Here is a 21,801-nt window from a genome sequence, read left to right as displayed (position 1 = left end):
ATGTTTCTGCACGCAGGCAGATTTCTCAATTCCTCTTTCGATATTGCACATGTGAATATTAATCTGGATTAAAGCAGAGCGCGAGGACAGCGCCTTCACACATCGGCTTTGTGCTTAAGGCTGCTTTTTGCACTTTATTTGCATACGCGTTCTGCTTTTTCCCTGTATGTGGACCAAATTAGAATTGTGTTTCAGTTTTTAGTTGAGGTAGAGATAGGGATCCGAAACATTAAAGCAGAGGTGCTGTGGGCTTTGGCAGGTGTTCAGTGTGGATGTGCTCCGCTACAAGCGCAGGTGAGTGTTTGTGATGGCGGTCAAACTGCGGTCCATCACGACTTTATATTTTCCTAACTTGATTATAGCCTTGAATAGTCTTTGCTGATCACATGATTGTTTGAAACTGACATTAGTTTCTTCATAGGCTAATTTTCACCGTTACTTTGTGGTTTATATGTCGTGCAGATAGTTTTTTTTTTTTTTTTTTTTGGTAGTTTCACGAAATCCTGATGGTTATTTATTTCTCTTAAATTTTTGTTACAAACAATATGGATTGCCGTGGTTTTATCATATAGAACCCCCACCCCTTTTTTATAATATATGGTATTATGGTTGGTATTTCTGTGAATTTGTGACAAATCTAAATAATAAACTAAATAATCCGATCCTGTTCCTCGCGATTACATTAGATTTCGCGATCTACCTTCCAGCAAAGTTCAGTTTTAACCTGCGCTAAATAAGATCTTCTTGAACACCCGATAATTACAGGGAGGTGTGGTGGAGCAGGACGACTATCCATGAACAGAACTAGACACCCGTCTTTTATATTTAAAAGGAAAGCCAAATTAAAGGGTTAGTTCACCCAAAAATGAAAATTAGCCTGTGTTTTACTCACCCTCGAGGCATGCTAGGTGTATATGACTTTCTTCTTTTAGATGAATCCAATCAGAGTCATATTAAAAATTGTCCTGGCTATTCTAAGCATTATTGTTGTAGTGGGCGGGTGTTTTTCTTTAACAGTCTAAAGCACTAAATAAATGTGCCCCACATGGCTCTGGGGCTTGAATAAACGCCTCCTGTAGCGATTCCATGCATTTTTGTAAGAAAAATATCCATATTTCAATTGTAAGAAAAATATCCATATTTCAAATGTAATAAACACCTTTCTGTCACTTCCGCTAGGCTATCTGTTATACGTGGAAGCCGTTCTTGTGGATGACGTAGAACGCATGTGTTGCTTGCGCCTCTGAGATATGCTAGTATTGCAAGTTTGTTTACAGGAGCAAAAGAAGCAAAGTTTCCTTACTTTTGCAAAGGAAAACCAGTCTCCTCTTGGCTTATATTGAAATCTTCTGACATTTTTCCTTACAAATCCTCATTTTGTGCTTCTAATTCATGACCAGCGTTTTGTTTTGTTCTCTCTCCGCAATTTGTCACTAATCACATAATGCCGACTTCCTATGTCATCCACCTGAACGCCTTCCACGTATGACAGAGGGTGGAAGTGATAGAAAAGTGTTTATTACATTTGAAATATGGATATTTTTCTTACAAAAACACATGGATTCGCTACAGGAGGCATTTATTCACATATATATATATATATATATATATATATCTATATATATATATATATATATATATATATAGATATATATAAAGTTCTGTCAATTATAACACAACTTTTTTATTTAATTATAATTACACACACACGCAACTTTTTTATTTAATTATTATTTTGTAGTTTCCAAAATATATTATTTGTAAACTATGTTTGGTTAAAACGTGTTTATTTTATTTTATTTGCAGGCACAATCTAATAACTTTCAGTTTAACTAAATATTTTTATATACTCCTATATTATTCAGATTTTAAGTGTTTTTATGCCCATTTTTGTTTGTGTACATATTGCAGTATACAGACATACCAACACATTTATGTCCAACAACCTGGGGGCTTTAAACTACAAATATCTTTTAACGTATTCAACAGATACTGAAAAAGTATTGATTTATTCACCTTGAGCAAAACTGAATATATATATATATATATATATATATATATATATATATATATATATATATATATATATATATATATATATACCATAAATATTAAATATGCTTGCCGTTTCATGTTCATTCTGTAAATCAGCGCACACAGGTCAGTGTTTTTTCTGACTGTCATCGGTGGGAATTAAATATTTTTATATTTTTTAGTGTTGGTCCAGAGAAGATGAGCTCAGATTGAGGTGTTTGCTCACTACCGTGGTTGATTTTTGAATGGGGTGAATCTCATGACCGCAACAATGTCCACCAGTACATCTGCCGCCAGAAGAGCAATTCTACAGACCTCCAGGACTAGATGGAACAGGACGGATAGCTTTGATATTGTTCCTGTTATCAATTCAGACACAAGTGAGTAACTGAGATGTTGTGCTGTTTCATGGAAGTGCAGTGAGCTGCGATGTAGACTTTGATGTTCGAGATGTGCCAGGGAACTGGGAAATTTTATTATGATGATTGGTGTTAGTGTTGGTCAAATTGAAATTACATAGATCATCCAGACCTCAGAAGTCCTGCTCACTTCACAGAATATGCAAAGCGGCACAGTGAACGCCCATGTATCCCTGGAGCTCTGTAATTCAGTGGCTCATTCAGACCTCAGCAATAAACGTCAAACATTAAAGAAGCAGGGTGTATGTTGTAATGACTGGCTGTCCTTTGTTTTAAACAGGCAAGTGTGATGAAGACAACGTAGAGCGCTGGCTTACGACAATCTCCAAGTAAGCTGAATCTCACAAGTGTTCATGCCTCTTTCACTGTGGCTTTATTTAGGAATAAACCTTTCTCAGAAGGTTTCAGCTGCTCCATTGTGCCACCTGCTATAATTTGCATTTATTCCCAGATTAGATTCTTCAAAGCATTTAAACTTTGGTCACTAATATAATTTAACTTCCTTGTTTAAGGGATGATACAAAACCAGAGGTTGTCTTGGAGACGAAGGGTAAGTTTACCTGTCCCATTTGAAAAAACAAAACAAAACAATGAGCTTATGAGATTTGCATGGAGTGTGTGTGTGTTGTGTATATATACCTGTATATATATATATATATATATATATATATATATTATATATATATATATATATATATATATATATATATATAATATATATATATATATATATATATATATATATATATATATATATATATATATATATATATATATATATATATATATATATATATATATACATATACTATATAGTGATGTTATTATATTTGTATTTATTATAATATATTATCTATATTATCTTTATCATATTATCATGTCACAATAAAGTGATTCAGAAGCTAAAATAAAATTCAACACTGACGAGGATTTCAGTGAATATTTGTTGCTTTATAGTTGCTGTATATTTCAATTCAGTTGACTGTATGATAAATGTGATCAGCTGAATGCATATGCAAGCAGATCTTGTGAATGCCCATTTAACCCTGGAGCTCTGTGTAAACTTTGTGTTGGATATGTCATTTACATACTGATATGATTCGTGACTCAGTTAGACATTTCTCTGTGATGGCTGACAGTGTGCTGGTTTATACCATTATAACAGGGTTAGCTGACCTACTGACCTGAAGGCATGACTTACTGCCTCTGAATTTTACACTTTTAAATACTGTAAAACATATTGCTTTTCTTTCAGTGAAGCCCATAAGAAGAAATGAGAGCGGAGAAGATGATCTGGCACTGGGAGTGGAGGGTAAACATTCCAATGTTTTGTATTGTTTGGTTCAGTTTTACCAAATACCCATCTGAAACAAGACATGTGAGCGATATGAATGAGTGACGTTGGTTGACATCAAGATTTGAGTTATTAAGTATTGAGCATACAGTGGTATGTGGCTTTCCCTTTCAAAGTTGGTTATTGTTAAGGATACTCTTCAGACACGATTCTAAGTAATTAATGCAGAAAAGGTAACCTAAGATTTACTTGATTATTGTAGTGCTTTTGTTTACTTGCCACTCTGAAGTTTTCAAGTAATTCATCTCAATTCAGCTTTCCTGTACTTTTATTTTTTAAAAGACCAAAAATAAGCACAATAGATGAGTTAGATTTATGCTTTTGTTCAAATACGCCTACATTGAAAATTTTATTTTGTAATTCAATCGTATACACTCTTTTCCTAGTATGCACTGGGGCATGGCTAGTCATGGTTGCATTGTCTGACTGTTCATTTGCACAGTTCACATTTAGTCACCTATTGTTTTTTCTCATGAATTCATGTGATGGATGTTCACATCTTAATAGTTTAAGACAAAAAGCAAATTTCTCAAATCACAAATAAATGGAGCAGTTAGCATATAACTTTTTAATATGATACAGCTGAACTATTACTTAATCTGAATAATATTTGTTACAATAATTGTTAGATTTTACATCATAGCAACTTTTAAGTTCAATGACGACATTTAGATTAATTCAACTCGAAAAAAGGCCATGCAAATTGTTGCCTTAATTTATTTCACTTTGATATACATGGAAGTTTATGTCCTATCATTTATGCTGAGTTATTCTATGCATAATCCTTGTGTCTACTGAGGTGTCAGGAAAATTTGAAGAGGTTTACCTTCAGCTGACCTTTCAGGCACAAGGGCTTTGTTACAGTAACTTCTTTTATGAAATCTCAAGTTAAGCTCTGACATGTTCTAACATTAAATCGCAACAGATAAACTATTCAGTACAACAAAACTATACAATACATCCCGTAGTACTGAGAACATATTTTTCCAAAAAGAAGTTTAGAATCTTTATTGTCTACTCACTTGGAAGTTTATCTTTAGCCCAACAAAAACTGGACAAAACTATTCAGTACATTCTCGTATAGCTTCCTCATAAACCAATTGAAGAATAAATGCAGAATGATACTATAAATAGTCAGATACTGTGACATAATACAATACAGTAGCATACAATCAGCTTTTTTGCTTTCTTGCCAGACATTCTTCATATCTGTTAACATTTCTGAATTATAATATTCACGTCGACCACCTATTAATTGTTTTCTTTCTGCTCGGTGTGCTGTTTCTCTTCAGGGTTCTATCTGTCTTCTTAGCATGCTGTATCCTGGGTTCTTCCTTTTCAGGGTCACTTTGTAGTAAGTGTTGTGATTCTCGTCTGTTGGTCTCTTTTTAGGAAGAGTTGCTTTAGTTACCTCCTCTGAATCTCTCATTCATGTCAGTTGCGCTGCCAGACACTCCCTTCTAGTGAATGAGGTGCTTTGGTTTTGTAACACAGCAGCAATGGAAGGTACAGGACGAAATGGATTGGTGCTCTTCGGAATCCGCAGAGATTAAACAAAGGCGCTGGTTTAGGAAAATATGCTGGGCACTTTGGATCAAGGTCCACTTTTTAAGAAGACATCAGCATGTCCCTGACAACATGCCAAAGTCTTCTCTTCAGTTGTTCATGAGAAGACATCAGAACATCAAAACAACAATGAAGAATATTGACCTAATATAGCTACTGTACCGCTGCCTGGAGGTGTTTAATTGAAAACGCAGATGTTTTCCATCTTTATAAGAACTCTTCTGTTTTTTCTGTGTCTGATACAGCATCTTTATATGGCAGACGCTCTCTCAAGTCTGTACGAGACATTCTGAGGTAAGAAAAGACTTAATATTCATTTTTTTTTGTTCACACTTTCATTTATAACTTGATTAACTTTGACTTATTTCACCAGCCGATATGATAAGCTTTAAATAAAATTAAATATACAAAACAACCAATATGGTACCAACATATATTGTATATCCAAGTTAAGTTTTTTTAAGTATATTAAAATTTTCAAAGAATATAGAATAAGTTCATTTGCTGTATATAGGAATACACCCTGCATATCTGTGTCACATGTTTGAAATGACTTGAAGTGGTACATTTGTTATATGAACATGTACCATGTACGTGTGTATATATTCAGACAGAGTGCTGTGTAAGTGCGTGATGTAGGCTTGTTCAGGCACCGGCCAGAAACCTTAGGCATATTTTCCATGCAAATGCTGATTTGCTGACATGCCACCGCATGGGCTGCTGGGCTGGTTTGCATGAGGTGGAATGTCACTGATGGGGCAGTGAGGTAGGAGAAGAGCGATTCTGACCGGAAATCAGTGAAACAGGAAAATATGACAGAGGTCTTTGGTGTGTAGGAAAACAAGGTCAGCAGAGTTTGTTTTCTATTCACTGATGTTTGCTGGTGTCATCCACGCACAGGTCATCTCAAGATCCTCCTGCTCTGTCCAGGTGGAACAGCTTTTCATCGAATGTCTCAATACCATCAGACGTCAGGTCTGGTTCTCCTCAACAGCCTTCCCCACCTGTCAATCATTTACTTTAAGACTTTAATTTCTTGGTATTCCTGCTAATGTTGGTTTTTGTTTTGCAGTGTAATGGACGTGTTGAACATATTGCAGGATGATCCTGAAGAACTGTTGCTGGATTTGGGTTTTGGCACTGAAGAGCTTGACGTTAGAGGGAGAATCCCAGCCCGATTCCTCAGTTACCAGTCATGCGCTCGTGGCATCAGCTTTCAGCTCTTTCTGGAAGCTCAGCAGAACCGAATGGACGTTGAAAATAAAAATATCACAAAAGAGAAAAATTCCCCAAAAACACACAAAAAAATGTCAATCAATTTACACCCCACCTCACATTGTTTTAAACTTATATGACTTTCTTTCTTCCATGGGATGCAAACAGTGAATTTCTTTAGAACATTCTTGGCACTGATTCAGTATAATGAATGTGAAAGAGGACTGGGGCCGCAAACTTCAAAAAAAGACAAAAAAAAAAAAAAAAAAAAAAAGACATGCATTAGTTCTTTCATGTTGTGTCCTTTACCCCTAGACGGGGTGTAACAAGGCCTAAGAAGAACTGAAATATAGTGCTCAATACATATGGACCACATTTTTTAAAATGATGCTTTTATGGTGCTTTTTAATCCTTTTTGAAGCTTGAAATGTCTTTTATTATTATTATTTAAAATGTTTCCTTTCCATGGAAGAAATAAGGCATTCATCTTTTTTTGAGGAGTGAATTACCCTTTTAAATATCTTTTCTTTATTGCCACACTTTTGGCATTGGAATCTGTTCTTGCTGCTTAACTATTCCATTCCATACCCATCCAGACCAGCTGGTATGGATATATGGTTTCATTTTCCACTGTTATCACACTGTTATTGGTAACACAAGTGTTTACATATGGTATAAGATGTAAATAGTGAATACATTGTGGTGGATAATCGGATATTTCGGATATTCCAACTGTGCTGAGAATTCCAGGCCAAAAACTTTTTTAGTCGTGCCGTGACATACCAACCTCAAGTGGAAATATAACTGGAACAAAAACTCTTCTTAAAGGGGTCATCAGATGCAAAATTCACTTTTGTTGTTTGAACATAAATGTGTGTTGGAAGTAGAGACCTGCGCGGGACGGATTCCTGCCCACTCCCGCAAGATTCTGTCCCGTGCCCGCCCACTCCCACAGAAATATATCTTATCTGGTCCCGCTCCCGCTTGCGAAATTCATGTTTTGTCCCACTCCCGCCCGCAAAAGCCCGCATAAAAATAATCTATATAGATTTTTTTCAGTACATCAAAGAAATTTACATGAAATGGTTCTTTAACATCTCCTAAACTCCACAACATCCCAGCATAAACACTCCTGATAAAATTTAGGTTAAGCATCAACATTCACAAACCACTGTTATTTTTACCAGAAAAGCAAGCATGGGCTGCTGCGCTCATGGTTTGGCATGGCAGAATGCGAGCAGCGCTTCCTTTATTATCACTAAAAGCTGATATCTCAGTTAATCTCATAAAACTCTGTTATAACACAATAAATATATGCACACTTAATCTTTCACAATGTCTATACTTCATGTGTTAAAATGAGAGGATTCGTGAGCATGCAATTTCAGCACTGCTAGATTCTAACTTAATCACCTCTGATTGGCCATTGCGTTCCAGAAATCAACAGCTGAGTCTGCGATTGGCTATGCTGCACAACATTTTAAACAAGTGTTATAAATAGAAAATATGACTAGCTTGTGCATGTCAATTATTTTAAAGTTAATATTAGTTATTAGTTTGCTTTTGTGCAACAGATAAATAACAATTTATGTTTTAGACACTTTATGTTTAGATAATGTTTTTTTTGCAGGTGTCCCGCGAATAATTTTATTCTCCCGCATCCCGCACACATACGAGTCTCTTCCCGCCCGCACCTGCACTCGCCCATCAAGAGCTGTCCCATGCCGCACCCTGTTGCGTACCGTGGGACCTGCGGGAGTGCAGGTCTCTAGTTGGAAGTGTGTCTAAACATCCATCCTATAATGATAAAAATCCACAAAGTGTTTTTTTCTAATCTTTATTTTATTTCTAAAAATTTTACATTTCTAAATTTTTAAAATAATTTCTAAAATAATTTTAAAATTCTATTTTAAAATTTGATTCTCAAATCAGGCTGTTCTGAGATTCCTTTCAGAATGACATAGTTCTTCACAGGCCCCTCCCACGATAGTTGATTGACAAGGCCGTCTTACCTTAGACCCGCCCTGAGTGAGCTGAGAGCTGTCCGCTATTGTGTCCACTCTGGTGCAGGGGAAGACAAGAATGTCGCCGATTAAGTGATTGAGGTGTTCTGTTGTTGGATGTTATAATGAACATAGCAGTCGTCATTTACTTCCGACATCTGAGCCGTTGAAGATGCAGCAGAGGATTAATGTTACTTTCATTTTGAAGGGAATGCGCCGATCCCCAAACTGCCTAAATGCGTCTATGTTTGTGTGAATCATTCGTGATCGAGCTTCATCTACAGAAGAAGTGAGCAAGTTTTTTATGAATCTTTGCAAAGATTCTAGTAAGCAAGTTTCACAGCTAAAGTAAACAGTACTGCTCGTCAACCCACAGAAGCGAGGGGCGGGTTGAGCAGAGCTCATTAGCATTTAAAGCAAAATGGACTAGAATGTCTTGCTCATTTTGACAGGGTAAAAAGGTGTTTCTTACACTACCATTAAGAAATTTTAACCAAAGTATGTTATACACTTTTCATTAAGACCCTAAAGAATCATATAAACTTATATCAAATGGGCATCCGATGACCCCTTTAAAACCATTCGGCCTGATGCAGCTTATCATTCCATAGGACGTTAGAATGTTAGGTTGAATGTGGTTTAAATATTACGTGAGAAACAGCAAAAACAGAAGTTGACAATCATTTCCTGTATGACTGAAGTGTGTTGAAAGTTGAAAGATAAGCAGTGTTTTACGCAAGTCAAGAGTTTTGAAACTCTCTATTTCTTTTTCTCCCGGCGTTCAGATCGGTTTAGACAACTCGAGGTTCTTCAGCAGGTCACCACGACGTTCTCCTCTCTTGTCGGTGCAAATACTCAGGATGCAGACACATCTACAGCCTCCAGGATGTCCGCAGAGGCACGGGAGAGGAGAAAACGCATAGCCATGATTCTGCGTAGAGCCTCCAAGAAGAGCCTCAGCCAAGCCAAAACGTTACAGAACCAGCACATGCCCCATCCTGTGACCTCCTCAGCCCTATCCAGCCCAGATGTGTTGCCAATGGTAGATAAAAGGATCCCTTCCAAACGCACAAGGATGTTGGACAACAGCTGTCTCTCCCCACTAGAAGAGGAGCAGAGCATTAATTCAGAGGCAGCTGAGCCGGTTCTAAACAGCCTGACGGCAAGAGGAGCATCAGACCTTCAGAACCTTGACTTTGTCCCATCTTTAGCCAAAGAGAGTCTGCAACGGCCTATTGAATCTTTCGAGCTGGAAGAGGTGAAGTATTATTGATCTGCAGAGATGTCCTCTGTATTTACTCCCATATGGTTCCCTTTCTAATATTGTTGACTGTTTCTCAGATCCAGAGTTTTGACGAAGGAAGTGTTCCTGGGAGCTGCAATGGTCCAGTGGATCCTGGAGGTGCATGTTGTTTTTAAAACACACAAGCAACTGAATAGCAATGTGCTAACAACCACTTAGGACACTATAGCATTATAGCATACCTAGCATTGTAGTGGCAAGTTTTGTACAGGCTAACACCTGTACTTCAGAAAAATATCACGTTTAAAATGCGATATTGTTCCTTTTGCTTCCTGAAAAACGAACGTTTTTAACAGCCATGGTGTGGATTCAAATAATTTACTTAGAACAATTTCCATCTCTGATATTATGCAAATGACTCATGCCATTGTTCAGTCATTTTCATATGTGCAGCAGGCTACTGCTTAGCCTTAGGTTAGTGGCTGTTGTAAATGTGCTATACAAATAAAACGAACTTGAACTACATGCTGTATAGTTGAGGTGATATCCACCTAACCACAGTACTGTGGAAAAATGGACTTGTTTGTTTAGTCTGATCAAGAGGCTTTAGTGTTCTTCTTCACGCTTGTGATATGTGGCCGCATGATAATAGATCTTGTTTCCGTGTAGGTGAAGGAATCGGGTCTTATGTGATGAGAACGAACAGTTGTCAGTCAGACAGCAGCGGCTTCCTTGAGGATCCCTTCATACCTGCGCTGTCCCAGCAAAACAACCCTGGACCCGAGCTCATGAAGGTAAGACGTGTTTCAGTTATTTCTTTATTTACATACCGCAGAAGGTTTGAGTACCTATATTAATGGTGTTAGTAGTTTGTATCTGCTATTGTGTTTTTTTTTCTGTGATAGAGAAATAAGAAAATAATTTTTTTTCTTAAATAATTTTCTATATATTTTCTTATATATTAATTTTATTTGTATATATACTACGATATTTTCTAAAATATCTTAATATATTTTCTTAAAATGTATTATACGACCAACATACAGTTTCAACATTTAGCACCCAATCAGCATATAAGAATAATTTCTGAAAGATCATGTGACACTAAAAACTCAGTTTTGCGTCACAGGAATAAATTTCATTTTACAATATATTAAAATAGAAAGCAGTTATTTTAAATTGTAATAATCCCTTACCAAAAAGTAGTATACTTCAAGTTTAAAACATCAATTAGACGTGAGTGGCCAACCTCAACCAGTGTTGAGTTTGAGACACAGGATTTGGTTGTTTAAACAAAACAGACAGCGAAGTGTTGTGGAAACCTCTTTGGATACAATAGCCATTATTTTTACAGTTAGATTTGGTGCTTCTAGTGGAGCAGGCATTAAGCAATGTGGATACTTAACACATGCTTGGGTGTGTTTATTTATCTGATTACCCATGATGTTTCTGCATTTTGCAGATGCTGAATGCAATATCACAAAATAGCACAGAGGATCAACAGAGGAGGTCAGAAGTTCGAGAAACGGAGGATCCCTCTACACATGAACAGAACTGTGAAATGGAGTCAACCCAAAAACACTCGCTTACGGCACACTCTGGCAAAACTGTTCTGGGAGCAGCAGACTCTGAAACTGTATTTGACTCAGGAGAGTCGAGGAAAATAAAAAGTGAAAAAGAAAACTGTTCATCACCAGATATTACTAAAGTTAGCAGTAATGGAGTTTACACGCTAGCATACTTTGTTCAAATGGACCCCGTCAGCTATCAGACTGAAATTTGTGACCGACTTCAAGGATCAAGAAGTCCAGACCGACGTGTTTATAGGGAAGGCATGTCCCTGTTTGAGGAATTGAAATCTGCCGAGACAAACTTGCACTTGAATCCTACTAATCTGAGGACAGATGTTGTGGATACCTTTACAAATAATCTTGAGCTGGGCAAAAAAGATCCAGCATTGGATCATATGCAGGAATCTCCAGCTTCTACCCAGGGCAAAACCGTGACCTCTGATGCAGCCGTTGGACACAATTCCCCCACAGCGCTCAAACTCAGGAGAGAGTCTTTCTCCAGGAGGTCCTGGTCTGATGTGATCACGGATAATGACTCAGGAACAGTACAAACACCTAACACACAGACGCCGTTCACATCTGTGGACACATCTCCACCTCACTTATGGAACAATGAGGAATGTTCTGGAGATCTTGGAGGTTTGCGCACGCGGTCAGTATCTTTGGACACGGGACTGTCGTATGAGGAGGAGGATCACAGACTGCAGGGCGCATTGTGGGCAGGGGCGCAGCAATGCTTCTACTGCGGGTCCCAAATCGGCTACAACAGTGACTGGTCAAAACCTCAACCTGAGCTGTCCCCCATTCTGCCTGTAAGTAGAAGTTAATCTTCAAATGATCATTATCTATAATCATTAACTATGATGGTCTAAAGGTGTAAAATTCCAATAATGCTCTGTTTTGTACATCCTAAATTATTAGGGATGCATGATATAGGTAACATATTGATTATTGGTTGATTCTTTGTAAATAATTGAAACCATTTTTATACAAAACGTTGCATTCAGCTCAGTGCATAGGCAGTTTACTTAAGAATTTATGTTTAAACATTTTTATGTAATGATTTAATGATGAAATTTCACCTTTCAGAGAAATTTGTTCTGCTGTTGCCTTTGAGGCACATTGTTTTTATATTTGGTTTGATGGAAAGAAAAAAAAAAAACACTGGTTCCATCATATGTGGAAGGAGCTCCAAATTTGAAGTATGGACTTCCATGGGTTCTTTACCACTTGTAGATCTTTCCTCTGATTATAAGAACAAACTAAGATTAAACATTTCTATTCTGGGAAAAACTCTTCTGCCTCTTAAACAGGCAGAATAGATTAAAAGCTGTGTACTGCTTATGTTTAATAAGGCTCATTTGAATTTGTATGGTTTATTTGCATGTGTAATGGAAAACAGTGAACACTTCAGAATCTTCACAGCCTTTAAGCACACACACACCAGAATCCCCTTCAACTCACATCCTCACTTACAAACACTCAGCTGAAGCTACCTGCATTTGGAGGTCAGAGGTCACAAACTGCAAAATACTCCTTGCTACTGGAAAATCTATCCAAAACCCCCTGGTTCAATCAAGTTTTATTTTAGTATCAGAAATATATTAATATTTTGAAATTTATTCTGTTTTCATTTTCATTTTAGTCCGTTTTAATAATTTTGCTCTGTGTTTTTATTTAAATTTTAGTTATTTTAGTGCATCAAGTGAAACTAAATGAAAATGAGAAATGCGGTCTTGACAACTAGCTGAAATAAAATAGGATTAAGGTTTTAAAATAATTTATTTCAGTTAACGTTTATTGTATTTCAAGTAAGGCAAATTTTTTTTTGTTGGTTTGGATTTTGTTTACTATAATATGTGACCCTGGACCACAAAACCAGTCTTAAGTCACTGGGGTATATTTGTAGCAATAGCCAAAAATACATTGTATGGCTCAAAATTATAGATTTTTTTTATGCCAAAAATCATTAGGATATTAAGTAAAGACCATGTTCCATGAAGATATTTTGTAAATTTCCTACTGTAAATATATCAAAATTTAATTTTTGATTAGTAATATGCATTGCTAAGAACTTCATTTGGAGAACTTTAAAGGTATTTTTTTCAGTATTTTGAATTGTTTGCACCCTCAGATTCCAGATTTTCCAATAGTTGTATTTCGACCAAATATTGTCCTATCATAACAAACCATACATCATGGAAAGATTACTTATTCAACTTTCGGATAATGTATAGATCTCAATTTTGTAAAATTGACACTTAAGACTGGTTTTGTGGTCCAGGGTCACATATGGTTAGCTGGTTTAGGTGGTTAAACAGTTGGAGTGACTGACGTCATGTTTTAATCAGCCTCTAGCAATAAACCAGCTGTTATACACCAAAACCAGCTTAACTACTTTAAAGACCTTGTTTTCCTAGAAGGGATCACACAGGAACAGACAAATATCCTTTCTCCTTCTCTTTCCAGTACTCTCTGGATGAGCTTGAAAACATGGTGAAATGTTTGAGGAAGTTCCAGGCAGTTCTGACAGAAATTGAAGTGAGACTAGAAGAAGAACAAGCATCTGTGATCGGATCTCTGTCAGATTCCCACAGGTGATAACAAATACCGTCATAATGGATATCTCGCTGATTAATAGTGATCCTCAATGGCATGTATTTTGCAGTGTTTAAAGTTGATTTTGTGTCTCAGGGAGGAAGTGGAAGATGTTTTGAGGCTACGAGCAGCTGTCAAACATGAAGCCGGGATGCTTGAACAGCAGCTGTCTGATCTGGTACATCACTATGATGACAGCATTAAAATGGTATTCAATCTACTCGTAAAATAAACATTATATATGACATTTGGATCAGAAACTAGGGCTTGGGGCAAAATACCACAAATTGACAAAAAAATTTCTAAATATTTTAATATGGGGCAAAACACTTTCAAACGTGAATTTTAACCCACCAACATCATTCAGCAGTGCAATGTATTGAATATACAGCAGAACAGCATTACTTTTATCCCTGTACTGTTATGTTTACAGAAGCTGAATCGGCTCATGGATGAACAGTCTCAGCTGTGCACCCAACTGCGAATTAGACCCTCTGATATGCCCAATTCAGAACCCACCTCAACCAGGAGCGTGGCCATTCAGTGCTGCCTGCCGCCCATCACGTCCAGTCCACAGCGATGTGTGCATCATCACTGCACCTGTCATGGGGCATGTCAAGATCCACACCGGTTCCCCTGTCAAACCCAATGGGAGGCTAATTCCAAACCAGACAGGCTGGACTTTGTAGCTTTTATTAAAAGTGTAAGAAACATCTTACCATATACCCTCATCATCAGAACAGTTGGATCTGATAATGATAATGCCCCAACGTGTTGTTAACTATGCAATTTTATCTTTCAGTTGAAAAATTCATTACAACATTCAATCAAAAATAACCCACTGGAATAAGGTTTGTTTTCTTCTTCAGTCTGAAATCAATTTAATTAAACTTAATTAAAATTAAAAATTATTTGTTGATAAGTTTATATCTTGCAATTCTGACTTTTTTTCTCTCAGAATTCTGCGTTTGCATCTAACAATTGTTTTAATTTCTGTTTCTGACACATGATTTAAAAAAGTAAATGTGACTTTTTATCTCAAAATTGCGAGAAAGAAAGAATATATATATATATATATTTTTTTTTTTTCATACACACTGTACATAGCTTCTGAACATTTATTTGGTAGAAACATTTTATAGGGTCTAAATGGAATGACATTTTATTTGAATGCCAACAACAAACAAAATTAATAATTTTCAGTCTTTCTTTTCTTGTAGTGATGCAGCCATGCAGTGATGAAGACCTGTCTTCTTGGTTTTTTCTTGGAAGTCACTTATAACGTGAAGTGCTGACTCTTGAGCACAGAACTAATAAAGAATTATGTATATAAATCATTATCGTGTTCCTATTTGTGTTTTTATGTGTGCACACACGTCTTGAGTGAACCTCTTCCCATAGCCTCACACTCTCTGGTTCCCTCTACCTCTTTATCGCTGTGTCTCTGTAATGAAACACTTCATATGTGGTGTTGCTCTGACCATAAAAGGAAACTTCTGCTCTCCTGATGAACCGGTGGATGACATAGTGCTGGTGCCCCTGTCTGATTGGACAAAGATCTGATGGTTCCTCCAGTGTTCCTGAGATGCTCTCCAACAGTTATAGCCCAGCCTCAGGAAACGGTACCATTTTCTACTGAAAATGTCAGTACTGATTTAGTAATAACTTCATTTAAGTACATTGTTGAACCATCAAGAAATTAAGTTTGCACAATTGGGACTGTGGGGGACCATATAAGAGTTAATATTTAGAATAGGCCTAGTGGTCTACAAATACAGTATGGCTTTCTCAGTAGCCAATTTACCGCTTGAATTATAGGTTGTAGTACACAGAATTCATAATTGAATAAGTACTGTTAGTAGGCTATACATTAAGTTTTGGCGTAATAAATCAAACGTTATTACAAGTCATCATAACAGTTTTTAAAACCATGTTTTGAGCAATAGCCATTCAATTCTTTGTCACATTCAGAATGTTTTGGGGAATGTTCCGGAGCTGAAGATCAGTGCTGCTGGTAAAAAAAAAAATAATAATAGGCTACTTAATGCCTACAAACTATTCACTGTTTTGACACTTAACTGGAAGAAACTTACATGTTTGAATCGTTTTATCAGAGGCTACTTCGTTGTCACTTCCTCAGAAATTTAAAAATAATATTTTATTTCAAAATCGTAGTTCTATGCCATAAACAAAGGTAAATATATCAAATAAAATGTGTGTGTTTTTTTTTTGTTAAATGCATCAGTAAAAAACAAAAAACAAAAAAACAAATCGCATTAATGAGCTGTACTTGTAGCAGCTTAAGAATTTAGGGATCATGTGTAAAGTTCCTCATTGTGTCCTTATTCAGCCAGAACAGGTTTTTACGTTTACATTTAAGTTCTTGGCAGACGCTCCCTTGCCAGGCGTCAGGTTGGCATATGCACGGCTAAAACATACTGCAGTGTCGTGTTTAGGGTAGAAGATGGTTCAATGGATGAGAAATCATCAAAACCACTTCACACACTCTCCATACACACTCCGCACGGAAGGAGGAAACCATTCACATCAGAGGAGAATAGAAAAACATCAAAGACTGTCAGCAAACAATGTCCACATTGTTTTCCATTATTATTCATTTCCTCTTGTTCACGCTCTCCATTGAGTTTGTAATGAGTTGTGGTGAATGAAGATGCGTCGCAAACTGCAAAAATGCTTATATTAAACATTATTATTTATGAAGTGGTATGTTTTAATTATATATATGGACACACTTAAAATCAAAAGCAAATGAAGTAGGAATCACTCAGAATCACTGCATTGAAAACATCGTCTTAACACAATCCATCTTAACTACCTCACCTCCATCATGTTTGAATCACTGCTGAAAGTATTGAAGTTGTTTCATTAGCCTCGATGACGTGCGTTCATGGAAGCTGGGATGATTGACACATGACAAGGACCTCTGTCACCATGACAACAGGCTCCAATGGAAACAGAATTGGGGGAGGCCCCTCCCCCTGCACTACATAACCCCTCTCTTTGATCTGGCCTGCACTCGCTCTCCGTCTCTCTGCTGCACTGAGGTAAGGCCTCTCTCTCAATCTTATAATTCACTTCTTTAGTTCTTTTCTGGATCTAAAGATAATTCCCAATTTTTTCAGCAAATGTTAATTTTATAATAAATGATATTTAAATTAGTATATACAGTTTTTTTTTTTGAGTATTTAAACATAAGAACATGAGTAATTTTTGTTTCTTATGTTTTGTAATTTAATACCATTATTATTATTATATTTTTATCATTATCATCTATCTATCTATCTATCTATCTATCTATCTATCTATCTATCTATCTATCTATCTAGATAGATGCTATTTTATGATGTAGTATGTTTTAATAGATGGACACTTCAAATCAGAAGCAAATGTTACTTATTACTTATTCACTTAAATATAATTTATATTTTTTGGGTAAGGTAAATTTCAGGTAAATGTAAATTAGTACATTTAAATGTAATAAATGTAACTACATATATAAATAAAATGGTTACAGTATCTCTCTCTCTCTCTCTCTCTCTCTCTATATATATATATATAAATGTAATTTATTTTGTAATAATCATATATTTGCTTGTGAATAAATGCAATACTAATATTTATCAGAGCAATACAAATAAATGGAAAAAAAGTAGAAAAATGTGTTTTTGTGTCCCAAAAGCAGTTTTTCATTGCTGTTGGTGTTATTTTTGTTAGCTGACTGAGCCTCAAAGGTAAATTTTTGCACATTTTTATTTTCTCTGTCATGTAAAAAAGTACATATGTTCTTGGAAAAATGAATATTAACATGGAATCAAACACATGATGTTTTTTTGTCTATCTAATATGATGCATTCAAGTATAGTGCTTTGACATGACATAATTAACCATAATACATAAAACTAACTAATAACATTAAATTCAGAGCCCAAACAGAATAAAATGATAATTTTGTGAAGAGATGAGCTGCTTTTGTTTAATCAGCTTTAAGCATTTAGTATATATGCTTTCCAGTAAATATGACAGAGCCTTTGTCATGTATATGAGTATGTGTGTGTGTGTGTGTGTGTGTGTGTGTGTGTGTGTGTGTGTGTGTGTGTGTGTGTGTATGTGTGTGTGTGTGTGTGTGCTGAACACGAGCTGTTATCTGATACCTGAACAGACTGCTGTGGGGAGCATGTCCACTGACTGTGTGAGGTCACTCTCAGACAAAGCTGAACACACACTCACCATGCACGAACATCTCTGTGAGTACCATTCGCAGCCTTTTTTCACTGCATTTCTGCTTGTATTTCTGCATGCACAACGTTTTTTAAGTAAAATAACTACATATTGATAATAGAAGGGTCAAAATATGGGTAAACAGCATCCAGACCAGCAGTGTGAGCCTGTGTCTGAAATGTTCTCCAGCAGATGGGAACACTGAAATGGACAATCAGAAGCACAGCTCCAAGGAACATCAGCAGGACAAATTGGGACAGAAGAAACCCCGCAGGAAAGACACTCCCGTACTCAACAGCCCTCCACTCATACCAGGCAAGACTTTGATTTCTCGTGTTCTCACTGTCATCCTTTCACTCAGTCACCCTCACGCCCTGTCCAGCCATCTCTCTCTGTCTCTTTGTCTCAGTTCTTTGTGCTTTTCTTTTGCAGGCGTGAGACTGATAAAGACAGAGGCTCGAATGATTCATCAGGAGGATGAGGAGAAGGAGATGAAGAAGTAGATGTGTTTCAAACATTTGGTTTTCAGTGTTGTTAGTGCTAATTTTGATTGTCGTCTGAGCCTTCATTAAATGTAGGTTTTGCAGCTATTTTTTTGCATTATCATTTCGTCACTTGAGTATTACATTGTATAAACAACTTGGAATGAATACATGGACAGGTGTTTCAGTGTGTGATTAACCCATTTAATCCCACCATTCACAACAGTGACCGTAAAGAAGGTTTTCATTTATAAAGCTCTAAAAATTTTACTGACTGATGTTTTAGTGCATTTTCTAGTGCATTAGTGTATTCCTATGAGTGTTGTATAAGCGATTTTATGCGTAATAGTACCCTACAATGAGATGAAACTGAGTTTAAAATAGCTGGGCTGAGATATATAAAATTTTTGATGACTGCAGAAATATGTGAATTCAGTTACACATTGTCCCACCGGTCACAATTGTGACTGACCATAAAACAGAATTTTCACACACTTTTCCAAAAAAAAAAAAAAAAAAAAGAATTATTGATTTCAAAGGGTTGCTAATGACACTTCAAAAATTTGGGATTAAACGGGTTAAGTATGAACAGCAGATTACATTAACTGGGTAAATCTCAAGAAACCTGTCAAGAACATGTCCATGTCATATTTCACCCCAAAATCAAAAGAAAATGTTAATTACAGTAATTGAAATAAAATATTTTTTAAATATTCAAATGGTAACATTTGTAGTGCCTTTATGTTTACATTTATTTTTTTCAATTTTTTTTTTTTTTTTTTTTTTTTTGCATAGAATGTGCATCACAACTGAAAAGAACAATGACAAAAAAAAAGTAAAATTATATTGATGTGTTTGTGTATATATAATAAAAATATTACAAATAAAAAAGAATTTATATTTTGCACAATTAAGCATATTTTCCTCCCCAATTCTTATTAGGGTTAAAAGAAAGGAAAAATACAAAACATTGTTTTTAAAGTACTCATTCATCATGCAAGTTTTAGTGCCTTTAATTTATGTTGATATAAATACTAAATAAAATGGCATGGGAAGTATAGTATATTTTTGTATGGGAATGCAATTAAAAACATAAAATACTGTATCAAGGCAATGGGCGTCACAATTGAAAATAAGAATTCAAAAAAATTCTAAATAATTACATATAATACATTAAAATATAAATAAAAAAATAATAAAAAAATAAATAAAAATTCAAATAAATGTTATTTTTTAACGGTTTATTATTATTATATATATTTTTTAATTTTTCTGTATACACTACAGTAAAAATAACCTCCTGGGAAACTGCTTAATTGTCAAAGCTGACACAATGCAAAAATCTTATTGGTCTTAAAATAGACTGTACTGTCTTCATGCAAAATATAATTTATTTATTTATTTATTTTGATTGTGGGTTGAAATAGCATCACTCAACTCCATCATCAGTGCAGAAGTGTGTGTGCTACAGGTAGGGTCACCTCCCCCGTCTCAGAGAGATGCTCTGTAGGTGTCTGGCCCTGCTACGGGGGTCTGTGGGTTTGCTGTCCTCTTTCTGTGGGCGGGAGGGCAAGTAGGAGTTGGCACAGTAACTGGGTTTCTTACTGTATCTGACCAGGTGGTATTTGCGGCGAGTCGGAGCTGCGAAAAACAGAGAAGATTCTTAACAACCATTCAATAATGCAATCGTTGTACATTTTTAAAACATAAAGCTAGAATATATATCAAAATAAAGTCTCGAACTCGTCATCTGAGCCCTTTGAGTAAAGATTTATTGTCACAAAAGTGCAATTAAGGAGCATCAAAACAAGCATGATCACATGACCAAACTTGCCTTATGATTTTTTTTTTCTTTTTGAAATAAAAATTTAATGAATGGATCAACAGACATTAATGTAGAAAAAATACATCTCATGACAAATTATACATTGCGAAATAATAAAACGGTTAACGAAACAATGTGTGGATCCCAAAATGTGTTTGACTGCAGTGATGCAGTACACTAGATAGCCAACAGATGGCTGTAAAGCACTACATGTTTTATGCCACTAGTGCACTGCTGATCAGAGCATCCTTTCGTTTTACTAATTTAAATTAGTATGTGTTTGATTGCTGGAGAAAAATACGCCGTACAAGAGGATTTAAAACCAAAAAAACTAAATAAAAAATAGCTTAGTTTTGACATAAACACAGAGGTTTCCTGGCAAACACATATATGTAATCAACTGAGCTGAACACGAGTTACTACAAAGCAGAACTAAATACACTTATTAAGGCAGAATCTCACTGTGCATATTTACTCATCAACTTCAATATTCTATAAATGTACATTTCACTTACATAATTTCACATTCTGTGCCTAAATGTGCTAAACGTGAGGTTAAAAAAGGACTTTGTTGAAATTTCAAGATTTGAGGCAAGACATTTCTAAAATCAGTTATTGTCAGAGAATGTGTTAGTATGGACTTAGTTCATCCAGCAAAGAGGTTTCTTAATCAGTATTGTGTTGTTTTACATCAAAACATTCTTAATTAACTGGACAAGGTTTGTTTTCAGAAAATATATTTTTAGTTGATACTTTTTCTTCTTTCAATTAATAAAACTCACTATATGCTGTTTGATTTCTGCATAAAACAGTATGTATATATATATATATATATATATATATATATATATATATATATATATATATATATATATATATATATATATATATATATATATATATATATGGCTTTTTTAAGAATGTTTAGATGTTTTGCTGGAGAAAATGATATTTGCAGTATGTCACCATCTCTCTGCTCTGCTCGTGGAAATTTAATTGGAAAAGAGGGGCAATAAACAAAATAAATAAAACAAAATATCACTATAATATTCATAATATTTTATAATGGCACAGTATCAACCAATCAAAAGAGCTTTGCAAAGTTCAGCCTCAGAGCTGAGAAGAGCAACATGCTGACATTCACATCCGACTGAACTCTCCAGTAAAAATAAAAATGATGAAATCACTTCAATGTCTCTCAGATATGAAGAAAACGTTGACATAAGCACAGAAAAAAAGAAAGCTCAAGATA

The 21,801-nt window shown here is 35.6% G+C and overlaps 3 protein-coding genes across 13 annotated transcripts in view; 2 read left to right on the top strand and 1 right to left on the bottom strand.

Annotated features, from left to right (window-relative positions):
- The first annotated feature begins 28 nt into the window (after positions 1-28).
- On the top strand, positions 29-15,340 carry LOC109058074 (protein ITPRID1-like). The gene is made up of 17 exons (XM_042714607.1): positions 29-294; positions 2,217-2,414; positions 2,734-2,782; positions 2,966-3,003; positions 3,709-3,765; positions 5,619-5,667; positions 6,274-6,348; positions 6,446-6,648; positions 9,377-9,849; positions 9,933-9,993; positions 10,504-10,628; positions 11,297-12,217; positions 13,875-14,002; positions 14,100-14,211; positions 14,437-14,706; positions 14,806-14,854; positions 15,224-15,340. The coding sequence occupies exons 2-16, from the start codon at positions 2,294-2,296 to the stop codon at positions 14,851-14,853; spliced, it is 2,730 nt and encodes a 909-aa protein (XP_042570541.1). The 5' UTR covers positions 29-294; positions 2,217-2,293; the 3' UTR covers position 14,854; positions 15,224-15,340.
- Positions 15,341-16,672: 1,332 nt separating this feature from the next.
- Positions 16,673-18,832, top strand: LOC109049512 (protein phosphatase 1 regulatory subunit 17). Of its 10 annotated transcripts, none has more exons than XM_019067193.2 (5): positions 16,673-17,068; positions 17,704-17,755; positions 18,184-18,268; positions 18,432-18,557; positions 18,675-18,832. In XM_019067193.2, the coding sequence occupies exons 3-5, from the start codon at positions 18,199-18,201 to the stop codon at positions 18,743-18,745; spliced, it is 267 nt and encodes an 88-aa protein (XP_018922738.1). In that variant the 5' UTR covers positions 16,673-17,068; positions 17,704-17,755; positions 18,184-18,198; the 3' UTR covers positions 18,746-18,832. The 10 variants fall into 10 exon arrangements, with proteins under 10 accessions (XP_018922738.1, XP_042570535.1, XP_042570533.1 ...); XM_042714601.1 differs by having other exon boundaries at positions 16,829-17,068; positions 18,162-18,268; XM_042714600.1 differs by having other exon boundaries at positions 17,012-17,068; positions 17,739-17,755.
- A 1,161-nt stretch (positions 18,833-19,993) lies between these two features.
- LOC109049145 (calcium/calmodulin-dependent 3',5'-cyclic nucleotide phosphodiesterase 1A-like) overlaps positions 19,994-21,801 on the bottom strand; it is a 64,473-nt gene continuing 62,665 nt past the window's right edge. The window contains exon 17 of one of the 2 annotated variants that reach the window (XM_042714594.1): positions 19,994-20,365. In XM_042714594.1, coding sequence (XP_042570528.1) covers positions 20,202-20,365 — 164 coding nt within the window. In that variant the 3' untranslated portion in view covers positions 19,994-20,201. The remainder of the gene's footprint in view (positions 20,366-21,801) is intronic. The other variant, XM_042714597.1, reaches the window with a different exon arrangement.

This window comes from Cyprinus carpio, chromosome A24, assembly GCF_018340385.1.
Source record: "Cyprinus carpio isolate SPL01 chromosome A24, ASM1834038v1, whole genome shotgun sequence".
In the NCBI taxonomy this organism is placed as follows: domain Eukaryota; kingdom Metazoa; phylum Chordata; class Actinopteri; order Cypriniformes; family Cyprinidae; genus Cyprinus; species Cyprinus carpio.
This window is presented reverse-complemented; position numbering and strand designations above follow the sequence as displayed.

What these genes read in the sequence shown, in the direction of transcription:
- LOC109058074 (XM_042714607.1), top strand. Translation starts at nt 2,294, where the DNA reads ATGACCGCAACAATGTCCACCAGTACATCTGCCGCCAGAAGAGCAATT. An exon ending in TCTCTGTCAGATTCCCACAG is followed by an intron (nt 14,003 to 14,099) that starts GTGATAACAAAT and finishes TTTGTGTCTCAG; the next exon opens with GGAGGAAGTGGAAGATGTTT. An exon ending in ATGATGACAGCATTAAAATG is followed by an intron (nt 14,212 to 14,436) that starts GTATTCAATCTA and finishes TTATGTTTACAG; the next exon opens with AAGCTGAATCGGCTCATGGA.
- LOC109049512 (XM_042714598.1), top strand. Translation starts at nt 17,983, where the DNA reads ATGAGCTGCTTTTGTTTAATCAGCTTTAAGCATTTAGTATATATGCTT. An exon ending in CACCATGCACGAACATCTCT is followed by an intron (nt 18,269 to 18,434) that starts GTGAGTACCATT and finishes GTTCTCCAGCAG; the next exon opens with ATGGGAACACTGAAATGGAC. An exon ending in CAGCCCTCCACTCATACCAG is followed by an intron (nt 18,558 to 18,674) that starts GCAAGACTTTGA and finishes TTTCTTTTGCAG; the next exon opens with GCGTGAGACTGATAAAGACA.